The 22,143-nt window shown below is 43.6% G+C and overlaps 1 protein-coding gene across 8 annotated transcripts in view; it reads right to left on the reverse strand.

Annotated features, from left to right (window-relative positions):
- Positions 1-4,590: 4,590 nt before the first annotated feature.
- st3gal3b (ST3 beta-galactoside alpha-2,3-sialyltransferase 3b) overlaps positions 4,591-22,143 on the reverse strand; it is a 33,123-nt gene continuing 15,570 nt past the window's right edge. For all 8 annotated transcript variants that reach the window (XM_037457782.2, XM_037457783.2, XM_037457788.2 and 5 more), the window contains 6 exons: positions 20,581-20,644; positions 20,390-20,485; positions 19,998-20,184; positions 11,524-11,670; positions 10,018-10,164; positions 4,591-7,566 (listed from right to left, as the gene is read on the reverse strand). In XM_037457782.2, the coding sequence (XP_037313679.1) occupies positions 7,477-7,566; positions 10,018-10,164; positions 11,524-11,670; positions 19,998-20,184; positions 20,390-20,485; positions 20,581-20,644 (731 nt within the window). In that variant the 3' untranslated portion in view covers positions 4,591-7,476. The remainder of the gene's footprint in view (positions 7,567-10,017; positions 10,165-11,523; positions 11,671-19,997; positions 20,185-20,389; positions 20,486-20,580; positions 20,645-22,143) is intronic.

Genomic DNA, 22,143 nt, shown 5'->3' on the forward strand with positions numbered 1-22,143 from the left:
GTGGCGGGGACCCTGCGGTGGTAATCTGTCCTTCAGTGTTTACATTCCCTGGCTCATAAATATCTAGTGTTTCTCCGTATTCCAGGTGTAGGTGTGCGCGCAACAGTGCAGGCATGGATGGACACACACGGATTATGAGACAAAGAGGAAGCCATGTGTCATATTCTTTTGGGAGTTGCTTGTATCTCCGTGTCATCGTTTGGTGGTTATTTTGGGTTTCGTTATTGAAAGGCTTTCCATCCATTTATCTCATTGTCTTATTGTCCAATGCGATGCACCGCCCATCATGTCAAATTCCTTATATGTCTAACATGCTTTGGCAATAAATGTTCCTGACTTCAAACAGAGACTCTGGTCCAGATGGCCACTGGCCTTTAGGGCCCTTGGGCCTGTAGGTCCATGATTGATTTATCGCTCTCACCTGTAGGCCTGACCTCTCTACCCGAATGTGTCACCTGCTGTCGGACTTGAAGGAGTGACAAAGCGAGCACTTGAGGTAAGTGAAGGTCTCTTCTGTAAAAACCTACAGACCTCCGGGCCGGCAACCGAGGCACCTTCCGAGCTCCCGGACACTATTCAGGCCACCACTTTGCAGGTTTGTCTCGTTTTGTCCTCCCTCCCACCCACCCTCCGGTGCACGGAAAGGCCCTCCGGCTGAGGCACTCCCTGCAGGGCAAACACTGAGGCCCGGCCAGCACAAAGGCTGGGTAAACAGCTCCTTAGCGTTCTTCTCTGGGCCCACTCTTCACGCCGAGGCAGAGACAAATGCAGGGAGGATCCCTGGTCTCTGTCTCGGCACTATTAATAGAGACCAACAAGGCAACCAATGCACACAGCTGAGGTGCATGACATGCAGGAATGTACCGTCAAACAGGAGGAGCTCGATAACAACATTAGGGAATAGGGTCATATTTGTGACTGGTTAAGGTCCGAAATGAGAGAAAGAAAGCTTTGTAGAGCTTGTTCTCCCTTCTTATTACCCGGGAACATGATTTATATTCACTCCTTAAATACACATTATCACACACATCAAAGTGACTTGGCTGCCAAAAAGCGTCAGTCCCCCTCTGATAGTAATCTCAAAGGGAGAAAAATGCCCCACTATGAAATGAATCACTGAGTAAACTCACAGTCAGCAGGCAGAGTTTCAGTCGCCGGCACCTCACTGCAACCAGGGCCACCGATTTAACAAGTGTGTCTACATCATCCATCACTGTGAGCAATGGCGATAAACTTGTTTGGCATTGTCAGAGGGATTTGCAGCATGACAAGGTCTGTACAACCACAGTTAAACCCCGTGCAAGCACAACACACGTATACGGGATCTCCAGCTCGCACACACACACATACACACACACACAAATACACACACAGATGCGTGCACGCACACAGAATTGCCTCAACATGGCGGCTGTTGAGGAGTATTCAATTTGCCTGTCAGAATACACATCTGCATTCATGAGGAACTTCTCCAACAGCAAGATACAAGATGTTTCTATTTGTTGTTTGTTTGTTTGGGTTAAGGCCAGCACTCTCTCTTGTACACATCCGTTTCCACGGAATGGGAGGGGGGTTTTGATTTCGGGTGGTGATGCTAATGGAAGAAGGGTGAGACAGAAAGGAGTAACTTTTCCAGATGTGATGGATGCTTAAAAGGTATTTTAAAATCCCCTGCAAGGTTTCTCTGGAGGCACGAGTCAAAGTCCATCTCTTCTGCGCTCTCTCCATCTAAAGGTGCTTTGTCTCTCTTGGGCCTGTTCCAGTTTTTCAAAGTTTGTTTTCACTTTTCTAGTGGGAACTCCCCTCATCCAGCATACTGTCTAAAGCCCTCAGGCTAAAATCTGTGGGACACGGTCATACTTTAGCTGCAAAACAGTGACCTTCATAACAACGCGTTTCCATATTAGCTCAAACAAGTGAATGAACCGCATATAAATCTGCTGTAATTTACATTTCATCAGAGCATTTCCGAGCTGCGTTCCAGCAGGCGTTCATACAAACAAACCATAAAGCAAAGTGTCGGCACATGGCTTGATTAGAGGCGTTATTATGCGAGTGGATGGAGCTACCTCATTGTGTCTCCGTGTCTTCAGCCTCATTTTAAGGACGAGTTGACTAATCAAATTGTAAGGAGAATGGTATATTAAGTAACCAAGATTAAAAAACTAATCTGAAAAGACTAAAACGTCTACGGCCATCGTGGCTCTGTGAGGCTAAACTGAGGAAAAAGTGAAGCTAAATTTATAACAAATACAAAACTCAAATGAGAATGTCATTCAGAGTCATGAACAGAATTGAACCAATTCAAATTTTGGCCCGATGGATAAACAGTTCATACCATTCATTGAGACTCGATATACAGAACATGGCTGAATCTAACTTGTTGACTTATCATGACGCCTCTGTAAAAGTCAGAGAATCACTGGCTGCAGCTTTTCTAATGGGAACATTTTATTTCAAGTATAAATCAATACTTGTAATACTTATACAGGTATGTTATACTTGTAAAACCTTGTATTTTTGGCAATGAAAATAATCTAAAAAAAGGTTATATAGGAGCTGTTATGAGCTTTCAGTGTTTCACCATGACCTTCATCCCGATGGCGTTTGCCCGGTTGTCACACACATGTGGAAATTCAAACCTAAACTGTTCAAACAGCACCTGACAAAGTAACCTTACCATCTGCTGAAGAAGATCATGCTTTCTTATCGAAAAGCTCCAGAACAGAAAATGGCAAGCTAAATAAAAAACTAAAAAACTTTAAATGCAAATATGAGCTAGAAGTCCATAATTCTACAACCACTCAACAAACTGCGTTTACTTATCAAGATCATGTGACTGAAGCACATTGACAGCCATTAAAGGGCCAAGATGTTGGAGTCTATATTAATCAGTTAAAGATTAATTTGGAGGTTACTTTGAAACCTGGACATTTCAGGACTATAGAGATTTCTTAGTCAAATAAAATAATAATAATAGATCAATCTATAATGAATGCAATAAGTTACAAGTTTGGACACACTAATAGTTTCAGACATTAAAATTGTCAACTGGCCAAATGTGATTGCCGGTGTTTGGAAAGAAAATGTCTTACTCCTCCTCGTACTTCACCCCAAAGGCCACATAGCTGACTCAGACGTGTTTTCCACCTTACAGATGTTTCTCACCTGCTTCTTGCATCTGAGCGAGTTCCCATCTCAGGCAGGAAGGAGCATCGGAAAAACACTGAAAACAACATATCTTTAAACAGTTTACTGTGACCTTTTCATTGTGAAACTACTGATGTTCATTAGCAATGATCGTTGAAGGACCTCAGAGACAAGATCAAAACCCTTTAGTGCTACAGGTGCCACTAGGTGTGTCACAACCAGACAAAGGTACACTGACAGAATGGGGGACGCAGTGTAAAGAAGGGAATGTTGTTTTCCCTCATCTCAGCTGACCCAACATTGAGTAAACAGAGGGAAAACAAATAGGTGCCTCGATGGGCGTTTTCCCTCCCTGTTCCAACTCTTTTTACGAGGAGTTTAAATTTCAGGCCTCGCAGGTCGTGGCCCCTCCGTTCCAATCCTACTGAGAGGAGGCGGGGCGGGGAACCTGTCGCAGGGAATAAAAGGCCCGTGAGCTGAGGAGGTGCAGGCGTGCTCATTCTGCTGTCTGCCGGACGAACAGGAAGGACCGCCTCCAACCGGCCGGCCGGTCCAGCTGCGCTGGGATATCCCAGGTGGGAAATATCCTCCTGGTGCGAGGGAGTGAGCCTTCGATCCCGCCCTGTGGAGTCAAAGCAGCCGCAGCAAGCGAGTTCGGGTGATCGGCGAGGCGTGACTTAAGGGAGGGGCCAAACATTTCTAGAACCCCATTAACAGCACGATGGGACAGTCCGCCGGCTCTTTAAGGGCCTTCAGCGTCTCCCCTCCGCTTTTCCCCCTCTCACCAACACTGACTTACAGCAGCCACAGCTGGACGGCCGGCTCATTCTCCTCCTCGGGTTAATGATTTTGTGATGTGTGAGAGTGAGATATTCACGGTTGCAGCTGACTAGCCTGTGTGTGTGTGTGTGTGTGTGTGTGTGTGTGTGTGTGTGTGTGTGTGCGCTCAAAACAGGTCATAAATGGGTCCCTCGTGTCTACAGCAATGAAACAAGATCAGCCTCAAAGTTAAACAGGTGAAGAGAAAGAAATGTAGAAAATATGAGGCCTCAGTGGGTGAGGTTGGAAGAAAAGAGTCTGAGGAGGACATTGGGACCATTATAAACACACAGGAGAGAAAAAAAGGGCATTAGGGAGGAAGTCCGGTGGATGGAGGATTGAAAAATGATTTCCTTTGGCTCTGCAGGTAGGAGATAGTGTACAGAGCAGGAGAGGAAATCCTATTCTTCATCCCCAATTCATCTTTGTGGTGAGCTGCAGCAGTTTGTAACGACTCCAAGTGACACACAGAGTGCCTCATGAGTGCTGCGTGGCACGAGGCACTCCTCAACTATACGGGACATCGAAGGCCACAGCGGGCTGCGAGAAGCCATCTACGAAGATTTTCAGGTCATTCTGACAAGCGAGTCATTAAGTCTGTTGAGATAATACGAAGACAAATTACATCAAAAATATTTACTATAGATACTGAAAATTCACAGTGTACAGAAATATGTACATAGAAAAATGGACAAATACAAAAAAGAATCCGTCAAAAGATGGAAACAACATGCACGGGCAAATATCCATTAGAAACCTATTTATTGAGTTACAGAAAGCCATTCATAACAGTATAGAAAAAAATTATACACTTTTGGTCACAATAACTTCCTTTGATGGTGGAATGTAAAGTAAAAAAATGCTCATAAATATGAATGACAAAAGCAAATACATTCTGCTTTAACATGAGCAGGTTATGAAGATCAGGCGAATTGGGTCCAATCCCTTTGAACTCCTCCAGCATGCTTGCAAATTCATAACCTAGAAAAAGAAAATAAACAGAAAAACCCACTCCAACGGAGGGTGTGCTTAGTCTCATAGCTTTAAAGACTACACTGGTGGTTTAGCATGTTTTATCCCACCGACTACACACATTTTGCCAAATGAATGACCATTTTCTAAAACATACTAGGGGACTGATTTCCAGGCAGTCAATGCTTGAAAAATGATTTTGGAACACTACAAATCAACCCTTTTTGCTATAGATAATGATGTATTATAGTGATATGGCCCTCCGGCAGTCAGCAGGGACCAGTTTGAAGTCTCCTTGCATTCAAGGATTCAAGCATTAAAGAGGGGATCCAGTGATTTGGCATTTCACTTCCACAAAGGCAACAGGGACTCACCCGTGTGATTAAAAAAGAAATCAAATTGAAAATTGTAACTGTAGAGAACATATCGTCCCTTGTGTCACTCAAGCTCCAAAAACACGGAATTCTTTAAATCAGTCAGACAATTAAGGGTTTTCACAGTCCTATTCATGACGTGTTAAGTGAACTTTCATTTCATCATGCGTACCGTGGGAAAAAAAACATAATAGTGACGAAAAGAAAAATGAGGCAACCATGGCCAAAGAAAAACATGAAATAAAGAAGGAAAGTTGCTTAATTATGTAGTTTATGGGCTAAAATACACAACCACCAACATGAGGCCTCACGTCTTCTTAAACTGTATATAATATATATACAGCTCGGATATGAAATGCGTTGGTCCCACATGAGAGCAATGAGATGTGAGCTGTTCTGACCCGGAGCTGAGCCTACATTCATCATCAGCTGCCGTTACTTTCTCACGTTAAACTCCTCGCTACCGTTTTCAAGTGATGTAAGGCACAGAGAGCGCCTCACGAGGGTGCAATGGTCGGCTTTCCCTTGTCCCCAACAAAGGTACCAAATTGGTGTTGGTGAAATGTTGGTTGGTGAAGGAACATGTGGCCCAATGAAACTGATGCCACAGCTCCAACTGACTGGTTGAGAGGATTTGAAGTGAACAATATACATTTCAGAAGTAGGAACATGAAATGGGTAAAAACCTGTTTGAATTGTCATCTGACAAAAACTGCAAAACAAGACCTGCTATGGTAAAGCAGTATTAAAATGCACCGTCACTATATAAAGATGATTATCGCATTCATTTGTTTACATACATTTTTCTCTGAGGGCTTTCAATCAAAAACTTTTGATTGAATAATACTGAACTTCTCTATGTTAGTGCAGCGTTGAAATACCAAAACGAGTGTCTCCATTTCAAGAAATACATCAGCACACAAGTGTAGTGCTGCAGTCTAATGATGATTAATACTGAATTGATTGACTCATCGGTGTCATTTGGTTTTGGGAACACAGCATCATCTTCAAAGTTACTGGTGGATGCAAACTCAGAGGACACACACAGCGGTGAAATCAAGAGGAAAACAAACACAACGTTTGCGTATCTGTGACCCGAAAGTTGGGACTTAGTAACAATAAAATGTACCTTAAACCATATATATATATATATCTATATCTATAGATATATACATATATATTCTACCATCCAAGATTTCACCATTTACTGAAGAACAAGAAAATCTGCAGCAACAGGAGATTGGAGGGATTGACGCACAGATTCTGCTCTCCTTGATCTGGGCAGATGTCAGTTTGTCTGATGAAGGCCGTGAAATGGATGAGCAGAGAGGAGGCAGAAAGATATTGCGTTTCCAAACTCCAACTTAGGAATAAAATAAATAGTCCTACGACTAAACTTACCAAAATAATAAATACAAGTTCTCATTTGATGCGTCGAGCCTCTTAGAAAGCGCTCATCTGAACGTTGGGGACACTGCTGTGAAGCCGAAAAAACCTGCTCTATTCTTACCATATTCTTACAGACAAAGGCCGTAGATTAAAAGACTGCAACAAAAAAAAATCTATATATATATCAAACTTTTTGTGTGTCAAAGGTACAGCAGCCTGTGTAGCTGGCCCTTACTGCTTTATCGCCTGTTAAAGGGCAAATGAATAAAAGGACAAATGGTAGGACAGGGGAGGGGTGCTGCTGCAGCTTGTCAAAAAGCACAGTGAAAACATCTGATATTTACACTGAAGAAAGTGAATACATTCAGGCAGCAAAAAGACGGGGACAGCCTCTCCCGTGTACGAGGTACGTTTGGCACTGCTAATACCCTTTTCATCTGTGCCTTCATCGAGTTAGCCTGAATACTGACGCCAGCATGTCAACAAGTGACTTCTACTCTGCACTTTCTTACTCTTTACTACGCCTTGATGCTCTCCGCTCCCTGCTTCAAATCGGCAGGAGTGTTTGGTTCAGAAGGCACAAGTGTGCATCACTCCACAGAAACCCTCCTATGACTGTATATTTTTTTAAATAATCTTTTTTGATATGAAAAACCCAGACAGCGTTCAGGTCACCCGGATACTAAGGGTTCTTTCACCCGGAGTCGACCCGTTTCCTGTTTTGTGGTCCTTTGGGGAAAGGCAGAGGGAGTCTGTGTGCGTGTGTGTAAACTCAGATGCCGTTGGTCAGGTCTGTGATGATGTTGGCCTTCACCAGCTTGCGGAGGAACTCCTTCTCCTTGGATATGTTGTGTGTCCATGACTGTGGGAGAATTGGAAGAGAAAAAAAAAAAAACTCATTCAGAGACACAAAAAAATATCCCAATGATTATTGCATTCAGGAGAACTTATCCCAAAGGCATTGCTACACTGAAACTTGTAGGTGTAGGATTTCCTTCTCCTAGTGTCTGTACACGTGGGTGTTCATGAGTGCATATATGAGTAAATCCACTGTGGATCAGCTTTCCGCCCTGCTGTGCTATGAGGAGTCGGACCTGTGAGGCGAAATTTAACAAGAGCCGGTGGTTCCTGCTTTGGGATGCAGAGACAGAGGAACAGCCAGAGAGCAAATGAAGGAGGCAAAGGGTGGATGAAGAAACATACGGGTGGGAATATGATGGTGTCCCTGCAGCTGCCTATGAGCCATTCGGCTCTATCAAGAGCCAAAACTCTAGGCCTGACTGCATCGGACCTCCTACCTCAAAATGTGGTGCCATTCCCAGTTGGACCAATAGGATCAAACAATAGGCTACAATTCTATTGGAATTTAATGTAAAAAACACAGCTGTAATATTCTTAGTCCAACTGAAATGCATATTTGCAGTCTTCACCTTTGCAGGTTCTTTTAAACTTTTTGAAAATCCAGTTTGATTGACAGCTGAGTTGGCTTGGGCTCAGAGACCCCTAAAAAGTGAGCGTTGATATATGGCTCACAAGCCAAGGTCAGAACGTGTTTAGGAAAAAGAACCAGCCCCATTCAGCATCCAGACTGTGCCATTTTGACATCAGCAGGGAAAGCTGTTGAGACATTACACCCGGCTTGCTGATGAGCTCACTGGCCTGCAAACGGACATCAGGAATGAAACTGTTCCCCGATTTGTTCGGTAGCAAATTAAGGCAACAGCAGCCGTCTCCTTAGTTGTTGGAGGAGAAGGAGACTTCAGATGGAGAGCCAATTGGGCCGTAGTTTGTTTTGTCTTAATGCTTCCGCTCGTTAGTTACTGTCACCGTCCCCAATAACATATTATCTCCACTTCAGTTAGTGGAGTCATATCTCTGGACTCTTGACTTCCACGTTCTTCAACATCTGAGCGAAATATTTGTCTCTTCAGCTGATAAATGCTCCATAATGTTCACCAGCTGGCCACGTAATATTCCCTTTTTTTCTGCTTATGGGAGCTCACCGGGGGACTGAATTGAGGAGCAGCCTCTGTCACGTACAAGTAATAATTTTGATCCATTATTGATGAAAAGTATTGATCATGGCCGCTTTAACTTAATTAATTTGTCAGTACGTTTGATCACCTATGTGATAACAGAATCTAGGAAAATGGAGCACCACATCCACCACAGCAGATGACCTCAGAAGCACCACACTCTTTAACAGGACTGGCTGTGACATTTTATCATTGATGATTGTGTTTCTCATCTAATTAAAGAGTTTCCGTGGAGCATTAAAGCGTCCACATCGTAAAACAATACCACGATAACATAATACGGTTCCATGTGATCAAATGACCCCAGAGAGTGGCAGCGGTTCAAAGTGTTCCAAGCGATATAGTGTGGCCATTATTAGCCATGTGTGGCTGATGACAATGTTGATGATAATAATGAATGCCAAAGGTTCAGTGAGTTTAGAAAAAGGTCGTCATCATACTGAGCTCATGGTTTACACGGGTCAGCACACGGGCGACATCTTTGACGCCGCTGAGTTTCGGTGTAAACACCAAGAGGAAGACTTGACCGATGGAGGGGAAGGAGATCCGTCATGCACAAACGCAACCAACAGTTCGCATGTGGACGCAGTGAATGATGAAAGACCAGTGCCACTTCAGTCTGGGGGGGAAACCAGATTTAACACTTTGTGGATTTCATTCCTCTGTTGTAGTTTTTATTTTGTTCATTAAGTCCAGAATTTGCTGTATTCATCCAATGTTTGTCATTTAAAACCAACTAATTAAAAAAAGTAAATGCAGCAGAAGTTTTAGTTTATCATTTATTTTCTGGTTAGTATGTTTGCATGTGTACGATAAAAGAAGCTTTGGTGACAGCTTCTGATATGATACGGTTACGTGGCCATGATGCAAAAACTACACTGTACTACCATTACACTTTGTAAGTTCAAAGCAATAGAAAGATTTTGAACCTGGCATTGGAGCAAAAAAAAAAAGCACAAAAAAAGCTTAACTGACAGTGAAATCGGAATATGAAATACTCCAAGCAGCTTCACAGTATTAACAGCACCAACGAGCCTGCCATTAAATTCACATTTAAAGTACCTCTTTTGACAAAGAACGAGGAGCTGATGAGCAGGAGAAACACATTAGTGGAACTCCACACCTGTTGCCACGATGTTCCTCAACTGCTCATCATTTAAATACAAAAGCTGAGGTAGTGTTCGAGTTCTGCACCTGTCCCCTCCCTCGCCAACTTCTTAGAACAAAAGCCAGATGCCACCAAAACGCAGCAGAGAGCGCCGTGCTCGTACACTCACCTCTTTGATGGCGGACATCTTGACCGACTCGTAGTAGTGCAGAGGTGCATGGGGCTTCTTCATGTCGTAGCCGAAACCAGCCACCGCCACCTCGTCACAGTTGTGCAGTGCCATTGTTATGGCAACCGTTCCCAAAGTTGGAATGTTCTTTAGTTCAGAAAAAAAAAAAACACACAGAGGTGAAGGCTATTAGAACATCAGAGGCAAAAGCACTACAAGGAACATTTGTTAACAAATTCAAAGAAGAATTCATACCAATGCAGGTATTCAAGTTGACAAAGTGCAGTGTCATTTTCACACAATTTTGAAACCTAATATGATTTCTGACACAAGTTCAGAGACACAGGTTGTGATCCCTCTCATGTATCTGCTTCCATGCCTCCTTTGTGCCTCTGTCTTTGTTCTGCTCCATCGCCGCTAACTGGTTTTGAGCACTTGGTGATTACTTATTAGGCGACCCCTGCAGCCCCCTGCTACAACACCGTGATCTACGGGGTTGAACTGTGCTTCCTAACCGCCGAGGGGCAACCAGAGATCTGGGGGGGGGGGGGGGGGGTAAACGGGCTGTTGGAGAACAAGAGGGGGGGGGGGTGTAGTGTGTATGTTGGAAAAAAAAAGTGGGTGCAGAAGAAAGAGCAGAGGGAGGCCCCATTTAAATCATTACCCTGATTTGCAGCCCTCGGGGTAGGTAGAGCTGTGCCAGCAGCTGGCCAGCCCCCTACTGCTTGTTCTAATACGGATTCATTTACATACACATTCACAAACACACTAAACATAAACACTAGTATAACAAATAGGCCTCGTCATTAATATCCACAAACATAAACTATGATGGTCAGGGGAGAGACAGGAAAGTGTTCTGGGGAAAGAATGTGCCAAATCATACAACCCCCGAGCCTGGGTTGTGTGAGACAGCACTACAAAACACCCAAACACAAATGTGCACACACACAAATGGCCAACACACACGCCAGATGCCCACATGTTGAACACATGTTACAACGTGGAGTTCATGCAGGGGTGTTCTGGTGGCCCCAGAGGGCAGCGCTACAGTGATACACTATTGTCCAATTCTCTAACAATATTCCCCTTTATTTACCAAAAATAAGACACCACCTTAATAAGACATGAATAGAAACACCATCGCTTTGTATTGGACTGCCTGGTACTCCAGTTGCTGGTCAACAACTGAAATGTGCTCACTTTATTTCTCCAGCCCGGTTTAGACCGGAGTGAGCAGTCTCAGGTCGACGTAAACGTGGTCCATGAGCAAAGCACATGCATCAACTTCTAATAATTAATAAAAACAACACAACAAGAGACCTGCAAAACTCAGAAAAGGATTGAGGCAGGTTCTCAACATTTAGGAAATGTTTTCTATTTCATTTGAACCTACTTTCATTCATTTTATTTAGAAATACAAATAAAGAGCAGATCCTAGAAAATGTAAATTCTGTGCATTTCTTTTTTATGATTTTGTGACATTGGTGCCTGCGTGTGTCTTACCCCTTTGCCCATGAGGCCATTGTTGAAGGGCAGCCCTATGAACTGGAAGGCGGCCTCCTGGATGAAGTAGGGATTGAGGATTCTCATCTCGGTGGGATCCCGAGGAACGTAACGAGCCACCGACTTCCAAAACCCCTCCGTACCCCTCTGACGTGTCGGCAAGGATGTGGGCAGAAACAGAAGGGCAGGAAAAGGCAAATGCAAATTAGTCGTTGTCAAAATATATCCAATACATAATGGAGTGTTTTTCGCTGTGCATAAAACACAAAACATTCACATGAAGCCTCCACGGCGGGCAGTTACAAACCCACATCAAAGTGAGATTATCTTCTGTAACACTGACATAAAACACAGAAGCCAACCTGAAGCCAGACCCCTACTAGCATTGATTAAGGAAATGGCTTTGGGCCTTTAATGGATGAAGTCAGGGTGAGGGGTTCGCAGGACATCAGTAATTACAGCTCCTGGTAGAATCAAGCAGGGGGGGGGGGGGGGGGGGGGGGGGGGGGGGGGGTGGCCCAGAGTGCCGAGTGCTTCACAGTAGAGGTTCAATTTGTCGTAGTGGAAATGTGGGGGACTCATTATTATGACACATTTATGGGGTAAAAGTTGTTACGAATTAATTTTATTGAGCGTGAAGAATCAAATAGTAAAAAAAGGTTTTCCATCCATGCAGCCACCTTGTATACTGCTTATCCTTAAGCAGTATACAGTATACACTCTCACATGCACACCACTATGGGCATTTTTGTACGAGACACCAATGAACCTATCCTGCATGTCTGTGGTGTCCACCTGGAAAGGTGCTGGGCGGGTTTGAACCCTTTTACTTTAACAGAAATGAACTGAAAATGAATACAATGTAACAAGAGACTAATTCGTTGCCAGGCTTTGAGAAAGGTAATTTCTGACACATGTTATGCTGCATATTGGGGGGGGAAAGATCAGCTTTTCATCAGCATTGGGAGAGACAGAACCCTCCTAACGAATGCGTGGCACCTCCCATCACGCTAAGTATTTGCTGCTGTTGTCTCCATCCAACATCCATCCGTTTAACGTGGCATTTAAAAGGGAAATTGTTCAAATCACACCATGACCTGAGGGTATTCTGCCACACCTCCGGTCTTATTTTACACAGCAATCATTATTGGTCATTAAGGCAACCTCTCACACAGGCCGTCGGAGGCATTCCACTATTATTATGCATCTCTGCTCAAAGCACTGGATCAGCTCAGTCTTACCAGAACAGCCACCAAATATGTGCAACAGAATAAACAAAAAAATGGTCCCCCTCAAAATGATGAGACTACAAATTTGTCCCCAATAAAGCTCCCTTCCTTACTTCCAATGGTAGATTAAATGAACGTACTACCCACTGGCAGTGTGTGAGCGACTCCCCTGACAGGTTGACTTCCTAGGAGGCAAGGAGCCAAAACAGTCAGCAGATGTAAATGGGAATCACCTGTTCAAATAGCGAAAGGATCAGCCCGGGCGCCTTTGATGCAGATATTGCACGGGTGTGCGTGCGTGTGTTGGTGTGTGTTGGCAGAGGCAGTAGCAACAAGTCTCCCGGGCTTTGTGGCCTCTACAGTGGCGGCCGGGCTCTGTGCCTCCGGCAAGCTGCGACAGGAGCAGCGGCTCATCTCTCCTGTCAACACAGCTTGTGTTTGCCAGGAATCTATTTAGCCGCGCTGTTTGGATGTGTGCGCGTCTGTGTACGGCGAATAAAAGAGGGTGATGCTTCTTTTTTTTTTCCTTCTTTATTCTAGGGAGCAGAGAAGCTAATGACACACACACACACACACAACACACACCCCTCACTTTACACGGCAGTGACCCAACATGTAGGTAGACACCGTTGCCACGGGCGGGGATCTCTTTGAAGATATTCAGAGTACAGGTGGTTTGGAGAAATGTGAGAGCGATTAGTATGTAAGGATTCAGGCCTGTCAGGAGGGAGGGGGTTGTGGGTACTGTTATGAGTTTAGGAATGTGGGAAGTTGCTTACATTAAAAGGTCACCAACTCAAACCTCCACCCGTTTGGGGTTTGGACAGGGGCGGGAAAGTTAATGATAACACTCCATCCTCATTTAGCTCTCAAACTACTCCAGAGGAGCTGTATAGTGTCAAGGTGAGCATTAGAAAGATGCCTTTTATAGTTGAATAAATGTGGTACAAACGGCTACATCATTAACAGTTAAACAAGTAGAACTAAAAGCAAATATCCTCCAGGGAACAGGATGTGGCCGACACTACGGACTGACCGCCAGGCTCTACAGGAGTGTGTATTGAGTCAGGAGAAACACTTTTGATCCAGCGGCATTTGACCATAAGAGAACACGAAGGCTCTAACACATACTTTGAAACACACACACACACACACACACACGTGTGTGGCTTTGGTGTTTGGGCTGTTGGTGGGCTATGGAGAGAGGAAATGGCTGTTTCCCTTCTCCTACGACAGCTTTATGGATAAATTGGTCTGGATTATTAGATTTAAGTGAGTGAGCGAGGTCCGTGTGCTCCAATAAAGCACCTGTTAAAACAACCGTGACCTGGCAGAATTAATTGTTTGCAATGCAAGGAGATATACCGCAGAGAGGTCGACATCACCCGGTTAGAGGAAAGTTAGCTGAGGCGTAATTCCACTTGTGTTGACATTATTTTCCATCCAAATTTAGCTCGCATGAAAAATGTGAAATACCGCTCATTTCCAGCTGAGATTGTTATGTCAATATTAGGATTAGGGCTGTATCACTAACAGTTGGCGGCACGGATTCTCCTATCAGTTGCCATTAAACCCTTGCAAAGGGACCAAAAAGAGGGCAAGACAAGACAAAGTAATACAGCACCATTCAAACCTCAAGCTGATGAAAACTTTGGAAATGTGAAGCCGGTGTGAGTAACATAGAAAATATCCACTCCATTGCTTTGCGATGCAACATTAGGTTAATGCATCAGTGAAAGGAAACTAATACCATGAAAGTACTCCGTTTCTCTGTCAGTGTCGTCAGCTACAACGGAAGCTTTGCGAGGGCTAAGTATATTTGTCTTGTGATTTCACAGCTGTAGGAAAATACTAGCTACACAAACCATCACCTAGAGGGCTGAAAGCATAGGATCAGAGCGAGACAATGTCACAGGGCGAGGACAAGTCCGTAAGTGAGGGATCAAACCGATGGAAAAAGTGATGTGGACTGGGAGATATAGTAAAGAACAAGAATACCCTTTTAACAGTAATGGCATGAATGCTAGGATGAAAAAAGCACAGCAATCTGAAAATAACCTCATTAATGGTATGTACAAACCTTCTAAAAGGTTGTATAACCTGTGGTTAAATAGAAACCAGGCTTCTCTGCACTGAATGAAGTTGATCACAGAGTGAAAATTGTGGAACTGTGGAGCACTACACAGAATTTTGATGCGAATGAAAGGAAGTCTCACATCACTGGATCACTACGGGAGGCTTTAAAGCTCTTCAGTGTAAACAAACAGTCGGCCACATGTAAGGAAGCCAGACAGTCTTGTCCCAAGATATAGTAAATGGCCGATTCCAAAGTTAAGACCTTTTCTCACGTTCTCCAGAATAATAACCCAATACGGCTGGAATAATACAGATGGCCGAACATCTTCTTCCTTGAGGGGCAGCTATCATACGATTCCGTGTGAGGATACCGTGTCGTCTTCGAGAGGAGGACTCAAACGAGGTAGACTTTAGAGCAGTTTAAAAAACAAAAATGCCAGCCCAAAGCGGCTAACGATCACAATTAAGGTTGTTCAGGGGGTGATTAGCACGGTGTACATGTGAGACCTTTGAGTTTACGAGTGGCGGTGTCTCACCACATAAGTGCTCGACTGAAGAGGAAACTTTTCCGGGAGAATGTTGAAAATAGCTGGGGAGGGAGTTTCTAAAATACCAGAGGTAAAATTCTTCACAGCGTTGGTCATTTTATTGGCTTTGCTTTTCTTGACACATACAAAGACCTCTGCCCTCATTGAGGTCGGGCTGGCTTCTCTTTTCCCAGTCTTAAGTTTATCCAGTGTGTGAAACCCGCGTGCCGACACGCCCATGACGGCCAACTTTAAAACCGTGCCGACACTTGACAGCGTTGGGACCCGGAATACTTGTATGTTTAACCAGGTCTCATCGGACTCGAAAACCAATTAATCCCTCTGGTGACATATTTCCAACATGTCAAAGACATCCATTGCATCAGAACACACAACTGACAGGAAGAAGAGTGTTGGCCATTATATGATAGGTAGATGACTCATTTGTGAAACCCAACACTGATGGTAATCAGTAACTTCCGGGGCCTATGTTAGTCACTTGGATCATGTTCAAAACCCATGTTTACAAGTATGTAAATGTTTATGAACGCATGTATGGATGCTACTTTGGGCTTCTGCACAGATGTTTGGGTTTAAAAATAGAGACGTATAGCTGTAATTTCTATTCTACGGTCTCAATGATAAGCGTTAAAACTAACTTTATATGTCTATAAAACATGAAGAACCTCGTTGGTACACATGGATTCAAAGTAGGAAACGCTTCAAAACAATATACACAAGATTATTTGGAAGTTTATCTGTAATGTTGAGTAACGACATGATCATTTTTTTTGCAGAATTTCTGCCATTGCCTAAGAGATGTGAAATGTTTGGAAAATATTGGCTTCACTGCATCGATTTGATATGTCTGAACCCCTGGCTGTATTTCTATTAAAAAGGAGAAGCAATTGCTTCCTCAAACTGTCTGCATCCATCATTGATCTCTCTGGCCCGCAGAGAGCAGGGAGAGCTCCTGTAAACAAACAGCGAGGATAGAACACCGGCACTCCACCTTGGATCCAGTGTTTACCACCGGCTGTATATCCTTAGCCGGCTCTGTTTGAAAATACCCCCGCATATACAAACAACTGCGGCCGCGTGAGCACGGCACGTCAGCGTGCGCCGTGCACGCGGGCAAAAAGCGCGAACTACGCACCGTGGCAAGAACAGGAATATCGACAATTGTGAAAATGGTGTTTGAGCACCTTTGTAAACAGCATGTGACTGGACAATCAGGCGGGCGGCTGCGTGCGTGGGGTCGGACTTTACTGCACAGTGACGGAGTCGGGTACCCGCGGTAATGAGGGATTAGGGGAGTTGGAAGCCCTTTGATGCTGCAGTGTAGTAATTGTGTATGCAATAGAGGGCTTCACTAAGTGTAGGACACATGAGAGCTGATGACGACGAGGTCAAGATTTCAAATCTGGACTTGTGCGTGTGTACAAAACTCGAAATTGCCCCTCTGGTTTGTGTTGTGTTTGACCATCCAAGACTGCGCCGTGGGGCATTTGGGAAAAACGCACAATAGCGCAGGATAGTGGAGCACTCACAACTTACTGGATGAGTCACTTGCGGCTGCACAACAACCATGCACCGCCCACTAACCTTTTAAAAGAGCAGCTGAAGGAAATACACTTTCGTTCCGAGGGAGGAGAGTGAAAAGATTTTGAGTCCCTCGCAGCTGTGAGTGTGCAGGTTGAGACAAAGAAATCCCTGCTGGACCAGGACGAGTAAAAGCTCCCCAAGGGAAGCAAAGCGGAGTTACATTGCGTCTGCCCCTGGGAAGGTCTAAAAATGGATATAAAGCTACGGGCTTGTGAGGATTTTGTTGCTGCATATCTAAAAGTGTGCGGTACTACTCTCACAAGCCATGCTGACTAGTATTGATCAAGATTCCTGTTGTCTGGTAATAAGGGAAAATAATTATCCCTCTAAATCCTTTTTTTTTTTTTTATGTGTTGACAACACACACACACACACACGTGTGTGTCAAATACAATAAAAGCTTTTAATGGGTCTTCAGTTCCTTTCATTTTGTTGTGAAGACACTCCATTGTAAACAGATATTGTTGCCACGGAAAAAATCTTTTCAAAGAAAGGCCCTCTTTTCAGCATTTTTATCTGCTTGTATGCTAATTTTATGCTAAAATCTGCATGGCAATCCTTTTGAGTGAGTAATTGGCATGCTGTTTAGAATATGTAAAAAAGCTTTTAAATCAGCACATAAGTGCTATAGTAATATTTTTTTTAAAGATAATTTATATTAACCGAACACCTTCAAAACAATATGCACAAATATTCCTATAAACAACCGACACGGCCGGTGTTGGAGCTCAGAATGTGTCGCATGAATTACATGTGCTGTTTTTATACGCGCGGTTGCATTTGTGGTGTAGGTATTTCTGACACTGACACCATTATCTAAGCTTATTCAGCATAGTGTAATATAAATTATCCTTAATGTCTTGCAAACAATCAGTCAAGTCAATTGCACTGGTACAAAAGACCAATGTACAATGTATACTGGTATATTCCTGTGGTAGCAAACTTACTATTGCAGATGTATATAGAAAATAGAGGCATTGGTCATGAGTGGAACGTCTGCCGGCCCTCTGCTTCCATATCATCATCAGCTGGTCCAACACGGATTTCGAACCTATGAGGAACATTCTTCCCTCCTCAGCAGATCAAAGAGGGCCGAGTTGGACGCCAGGGGCCAGATCATTTATCCCAAGCAGCCATTTCCAGTGTCCTCTCCTTCTGACAAGCCAGAAAAGTCTGGGCCCTAATCAAAGGCTGAGGGGGGGATAACCAAGCCACGCAAGTTATTTTCCTCCTTTTACTTTACCATTCCCATATACTGCTCATTTTCTTTTCCAGAGTTATTATCCCTTTACTTTATTTTACTTTATCCTTTCCATCTAGCTTTCCTCTATTCTCTCAACCTCTAATCCAACTTCACACCGTCACTTAGTTTCAGCTTGACATTGTGTGCCCTTTCCATCCCCTATTATAATGGTTTTGTTCTTTCTGCTTTGTGTTTCACCCCTCTGCCCCCCCCCCTCACTCACATGATTTTGACAAATGTCACCTTGTAAAAAAAAAAAGAAACAGCTGGCAGAGGCTCCCTCAAAGTCACACAGCTGTGCTGGATAATGAAGCAGGTTTCCCCAATTCCTCCGTCGCATTTTAGACAGAGGCCTTCCTCCAAAAGATAGGGGCAGAACTGAGATTTTCTGCCCGTGTACAATTTTTAAAAGATTTTATAAATGTCTTTAAACGGTTTAGAATCCCTTGATTTAGCCATTGGCTCAGATATACACGTAGCATCTTAAAAATAATGAACTAAAGTTTTCAAACATGATATGATATTTTACATTATAGTGCCGTGACATTTAAAAACGCCTGAGAAACACATACTTTGGATAAGGTAATGCCCTCGTGGTGACACACCTTTAAAAAGGTTGTTAAATTGAAAAGTATATCTATAGTTAGGGAATTGACTCAACACAGCTCTCTAGTGAGTAATGTGCTAACAGTGCTGAAGGAGCTAACATTGCAGTGGCAATATATATATTAAAGATTTGTACTGAATGTGCACATTTTTAAATGTGCAGATCTTGTATGACAAAAGCTTTTACTAAGTACTCCCACTGTCCTGGAGTTGAATGTACTCTACTAATCTCAAAGAGATTCTGAAGACTGTTCAATATGAACAATGTGAATGCTCATGAGAGCTTTTTAGTGTGGATGGATAAAGAAGGGCACAGTCATTAAATGCTGCCTGCCTTCTGTACTTCGAAAGATAAGGGAAAGCCAGCTCGTCGTTCTTGCACTTGCGATTAAGAGGTAATTTCATATTCACTGCGAACAATCACACAAGCCCACAAAAGATTTGCTGGGAGGTAAATTAATCGTAGAGGACACAGCTTAAAGTGATCAACCCCTATGGCTCTAAACGCTTGAACAGGACAATTCCTACACAAGTTCTGTTAAAATACAGGGCAAAATATAAAATAAATAAAAAGTAGAACTTTGGTAAGCAAGCATTATCTCTTTTGCTTTACTTCCTAGATTTACCCCATAGACAGTAATCCATCTGCTTTCCAGCTGGCTCCCCGAGGCTGACACACACACACCAACACACGCACACGCACACGCACACACACACACACACACACACACACACACACACACACACACACACACACACCAATGGAAAACAAATGCGCAAAAGCGTCTGTGTTTGAAGGCGTCCTCGTCGAGCTGATCAATAGTGCCTGGTCACGTAATGCATCCGGAGTGAAACTTTGCGGTTTCTGTATCCAAGAAGCGCATAGGAAAGTATTTATGTTGGTGTCCTAATCCTTTCAAAAAGACGTTTTCCATTTCCCCAGGAAGGAATGTACAGAATGTGATCAGAGGTTAGACTGCTGAGTTCTGCTACAACAAAACACATAACTCAGACATTCAGAAAGACACCCAGAGAAGTAAATACTGCCTGCAGCGCGTGAAGGTCCAGCGCATACAGGCGTAATGTGAACCAATCCTAAATTGGAAAGAAAGCCAGGCGAAACTCACATGAAAAGCCATGTTCATGACTTTCACTTTCATTCCTTAATGACAGTAAAAGTATTCTTACCAGTTTCTCCTTCAAGACCATCTGTCTGAGCCACTTCAAATCCAGTGGTTTGAAGGCAGAAAAGACAAATAGTGAATCTTTTTCATATTTGTCGGGCTGCTGGATTGCTCCCTCTGGATAGGTAATCCTAATGGTGGTTTTGGTACCCACGTCTTTGCCGTACCCTCTTACTGGAGCTTCATTCAACCTGCCAGCACAAAAAGAATGAGTCAAATTATGTTTGAAGAAAAATGTGTTGATACAGAAGTTAAGCAGATGGGAAGTTTTTATAGATTGGCAGTCCAATGTTTATGCACTTAAATCAGCTGTTCTTTAAGGGTTAGGGGATGTACCACCAACAGTGATAAGTGTACCATAAACATGAAACAAAACTTTATAGAAGTTCATCTCACCGCACTATGACATCGTAGTCGTCTATTCGGGAGCCCAGAGACTTGTTGAACAGGATTCCCCCGTTGCCCACAATGATGCACCTTTTACAGCTGAGACTGCGTGGTGGGAGGGTCAGTTAGTGACATCAAAAAGTGATGGACACACAAAATAATAGGAACACCCGTTGATTTGGCTGAGTAGCAAGAATTACCTGTCAAGTGCCTCTCCAAGTCCATACTTTTTTGTTTCACTCAAAATGCTGTCTATGACTCGCTCTGTAGGGACAAACCACAGAATAGACCACAGGGGACAATTAAGATTGCATTAAGTTGCCAAGTGGACTGCATGTCTGATTACTTGTGCAGGTTACTTTGTTGCCCACAGCATTTGATTCATACATACCCACACACGGGTAGATAATTGCTTTCTTGTCAAAGAAAGACTGGATGAGGATAATGATAATAATGATAATAGGTATCAGAAAACAATCAGGGTCGGTCACTGGAGCCGTGGAAAATCACAAATGAGAGGATGTCAGCTAATAATGACAATTAAAATTTGAAAATCTGAAACATAGGGAATTGCTTCTTTTAAAAGAATAACAAACGGCCAAAGGCTTGGACATACCAGCGGAGAAAAAAAGCAATCTAGGTGGTCTAAAGACAGTTTGGGAGAAGGGAACACCTCTCTCCGTTTATTCAGTCACAGATAAGGAGCGACCAATCAGCACCCAGGAACGGCCCTGATGGGATTATGGAGGGAAAAAAGCTGTTGTGTTCTTGAAGAGTGAATCTGGGAGAAATGGAGGTAGAGGGTTCAGGATAGTGTGCGTGTGTATGTAGAAACTCTCCCATAAAAGCACTCAGAAAGGAATGCTGTTTTCAAACAAGCACATTCTCCTGGTTAAGTGAGCGATGTGGAGCTCGAATGCAGGGTGAGAAACAGGGATGTTTAGCCATAGCACACATTCCTGCCATGTTCCGAAGGGCATTCTGCTAGAGTCATGCTCCCTACATTAGATATTACATATATTTCTCTCCTCCCCTGACCATTTTTAGGCCTCTCATACATGATTCAGAAACATGGCCTGCTCAATGTGCAGTTTCCATTACAGCCGTTTCAATCTTTGCACCACATTACATTAGCAGTAATGCGGCAGCACCATGGAAGGACTACATGGATTTAATGATAGCAGTTAATCAGCTTTGCTTTGTTGGCGTTCCACCTGAAAAAGTCCCTGCTACGTTACATTGTTCTCTCTGCTTCAATTAAAATAATGGCCACAGAGCAAATACTCCAAGTCCAAGAGAAACAGTAAAAATGAGACTGAAAGGGAGAGCAAGAGAGCGAGTTTAGACTGGGGCCTCACATCAGTTTCTAAGACATATTACAGCCCCATTCACCATGGCTAACGATCCTAATGATTAACCTGTTGAGAAGAGGCGAGCAGAGCAACAGCCCATTGTTTAGATGGGGTGTCGATGTCTGGCGTCAAGCATCACCCCGAGCAGCATAAACACAAGGCCGAGGACCACACCTGGATCCAAGCGGGTGAGAAGTGAAAAATCACAATGCGCAGGAGTCTCTTCCAGAGGACGACGTGGAAGCTAATTATTATAAGTACTTGGTGTAAACATTTCAGCAAAGTATGTCTCGTGGTGGAGCTGAAGACGAATGGATGTAGGTTCAGACGTTAGTCCAACAAGGAACTCTTAAAATTACAAAAGATCTTTCCTGGTAGGATTGAGGAAAGTGGGATGCGCCGTGTTACAGA

The sequence above is a fragment of the Pungitius pungitius genome, chromosome 15 (genome assembly GCF_949316345.1).
Source record: "Pungitius pungitius chromosome 15, fPunPun2.1, whole genome shotgun sequence".
NCBI classification, from domain to species: Eukaryota; Metazoa; Chordata; class Actinopteri; order Perciformes; family Gasterosteidae; genus Pungitius; species Pungitius pungitius.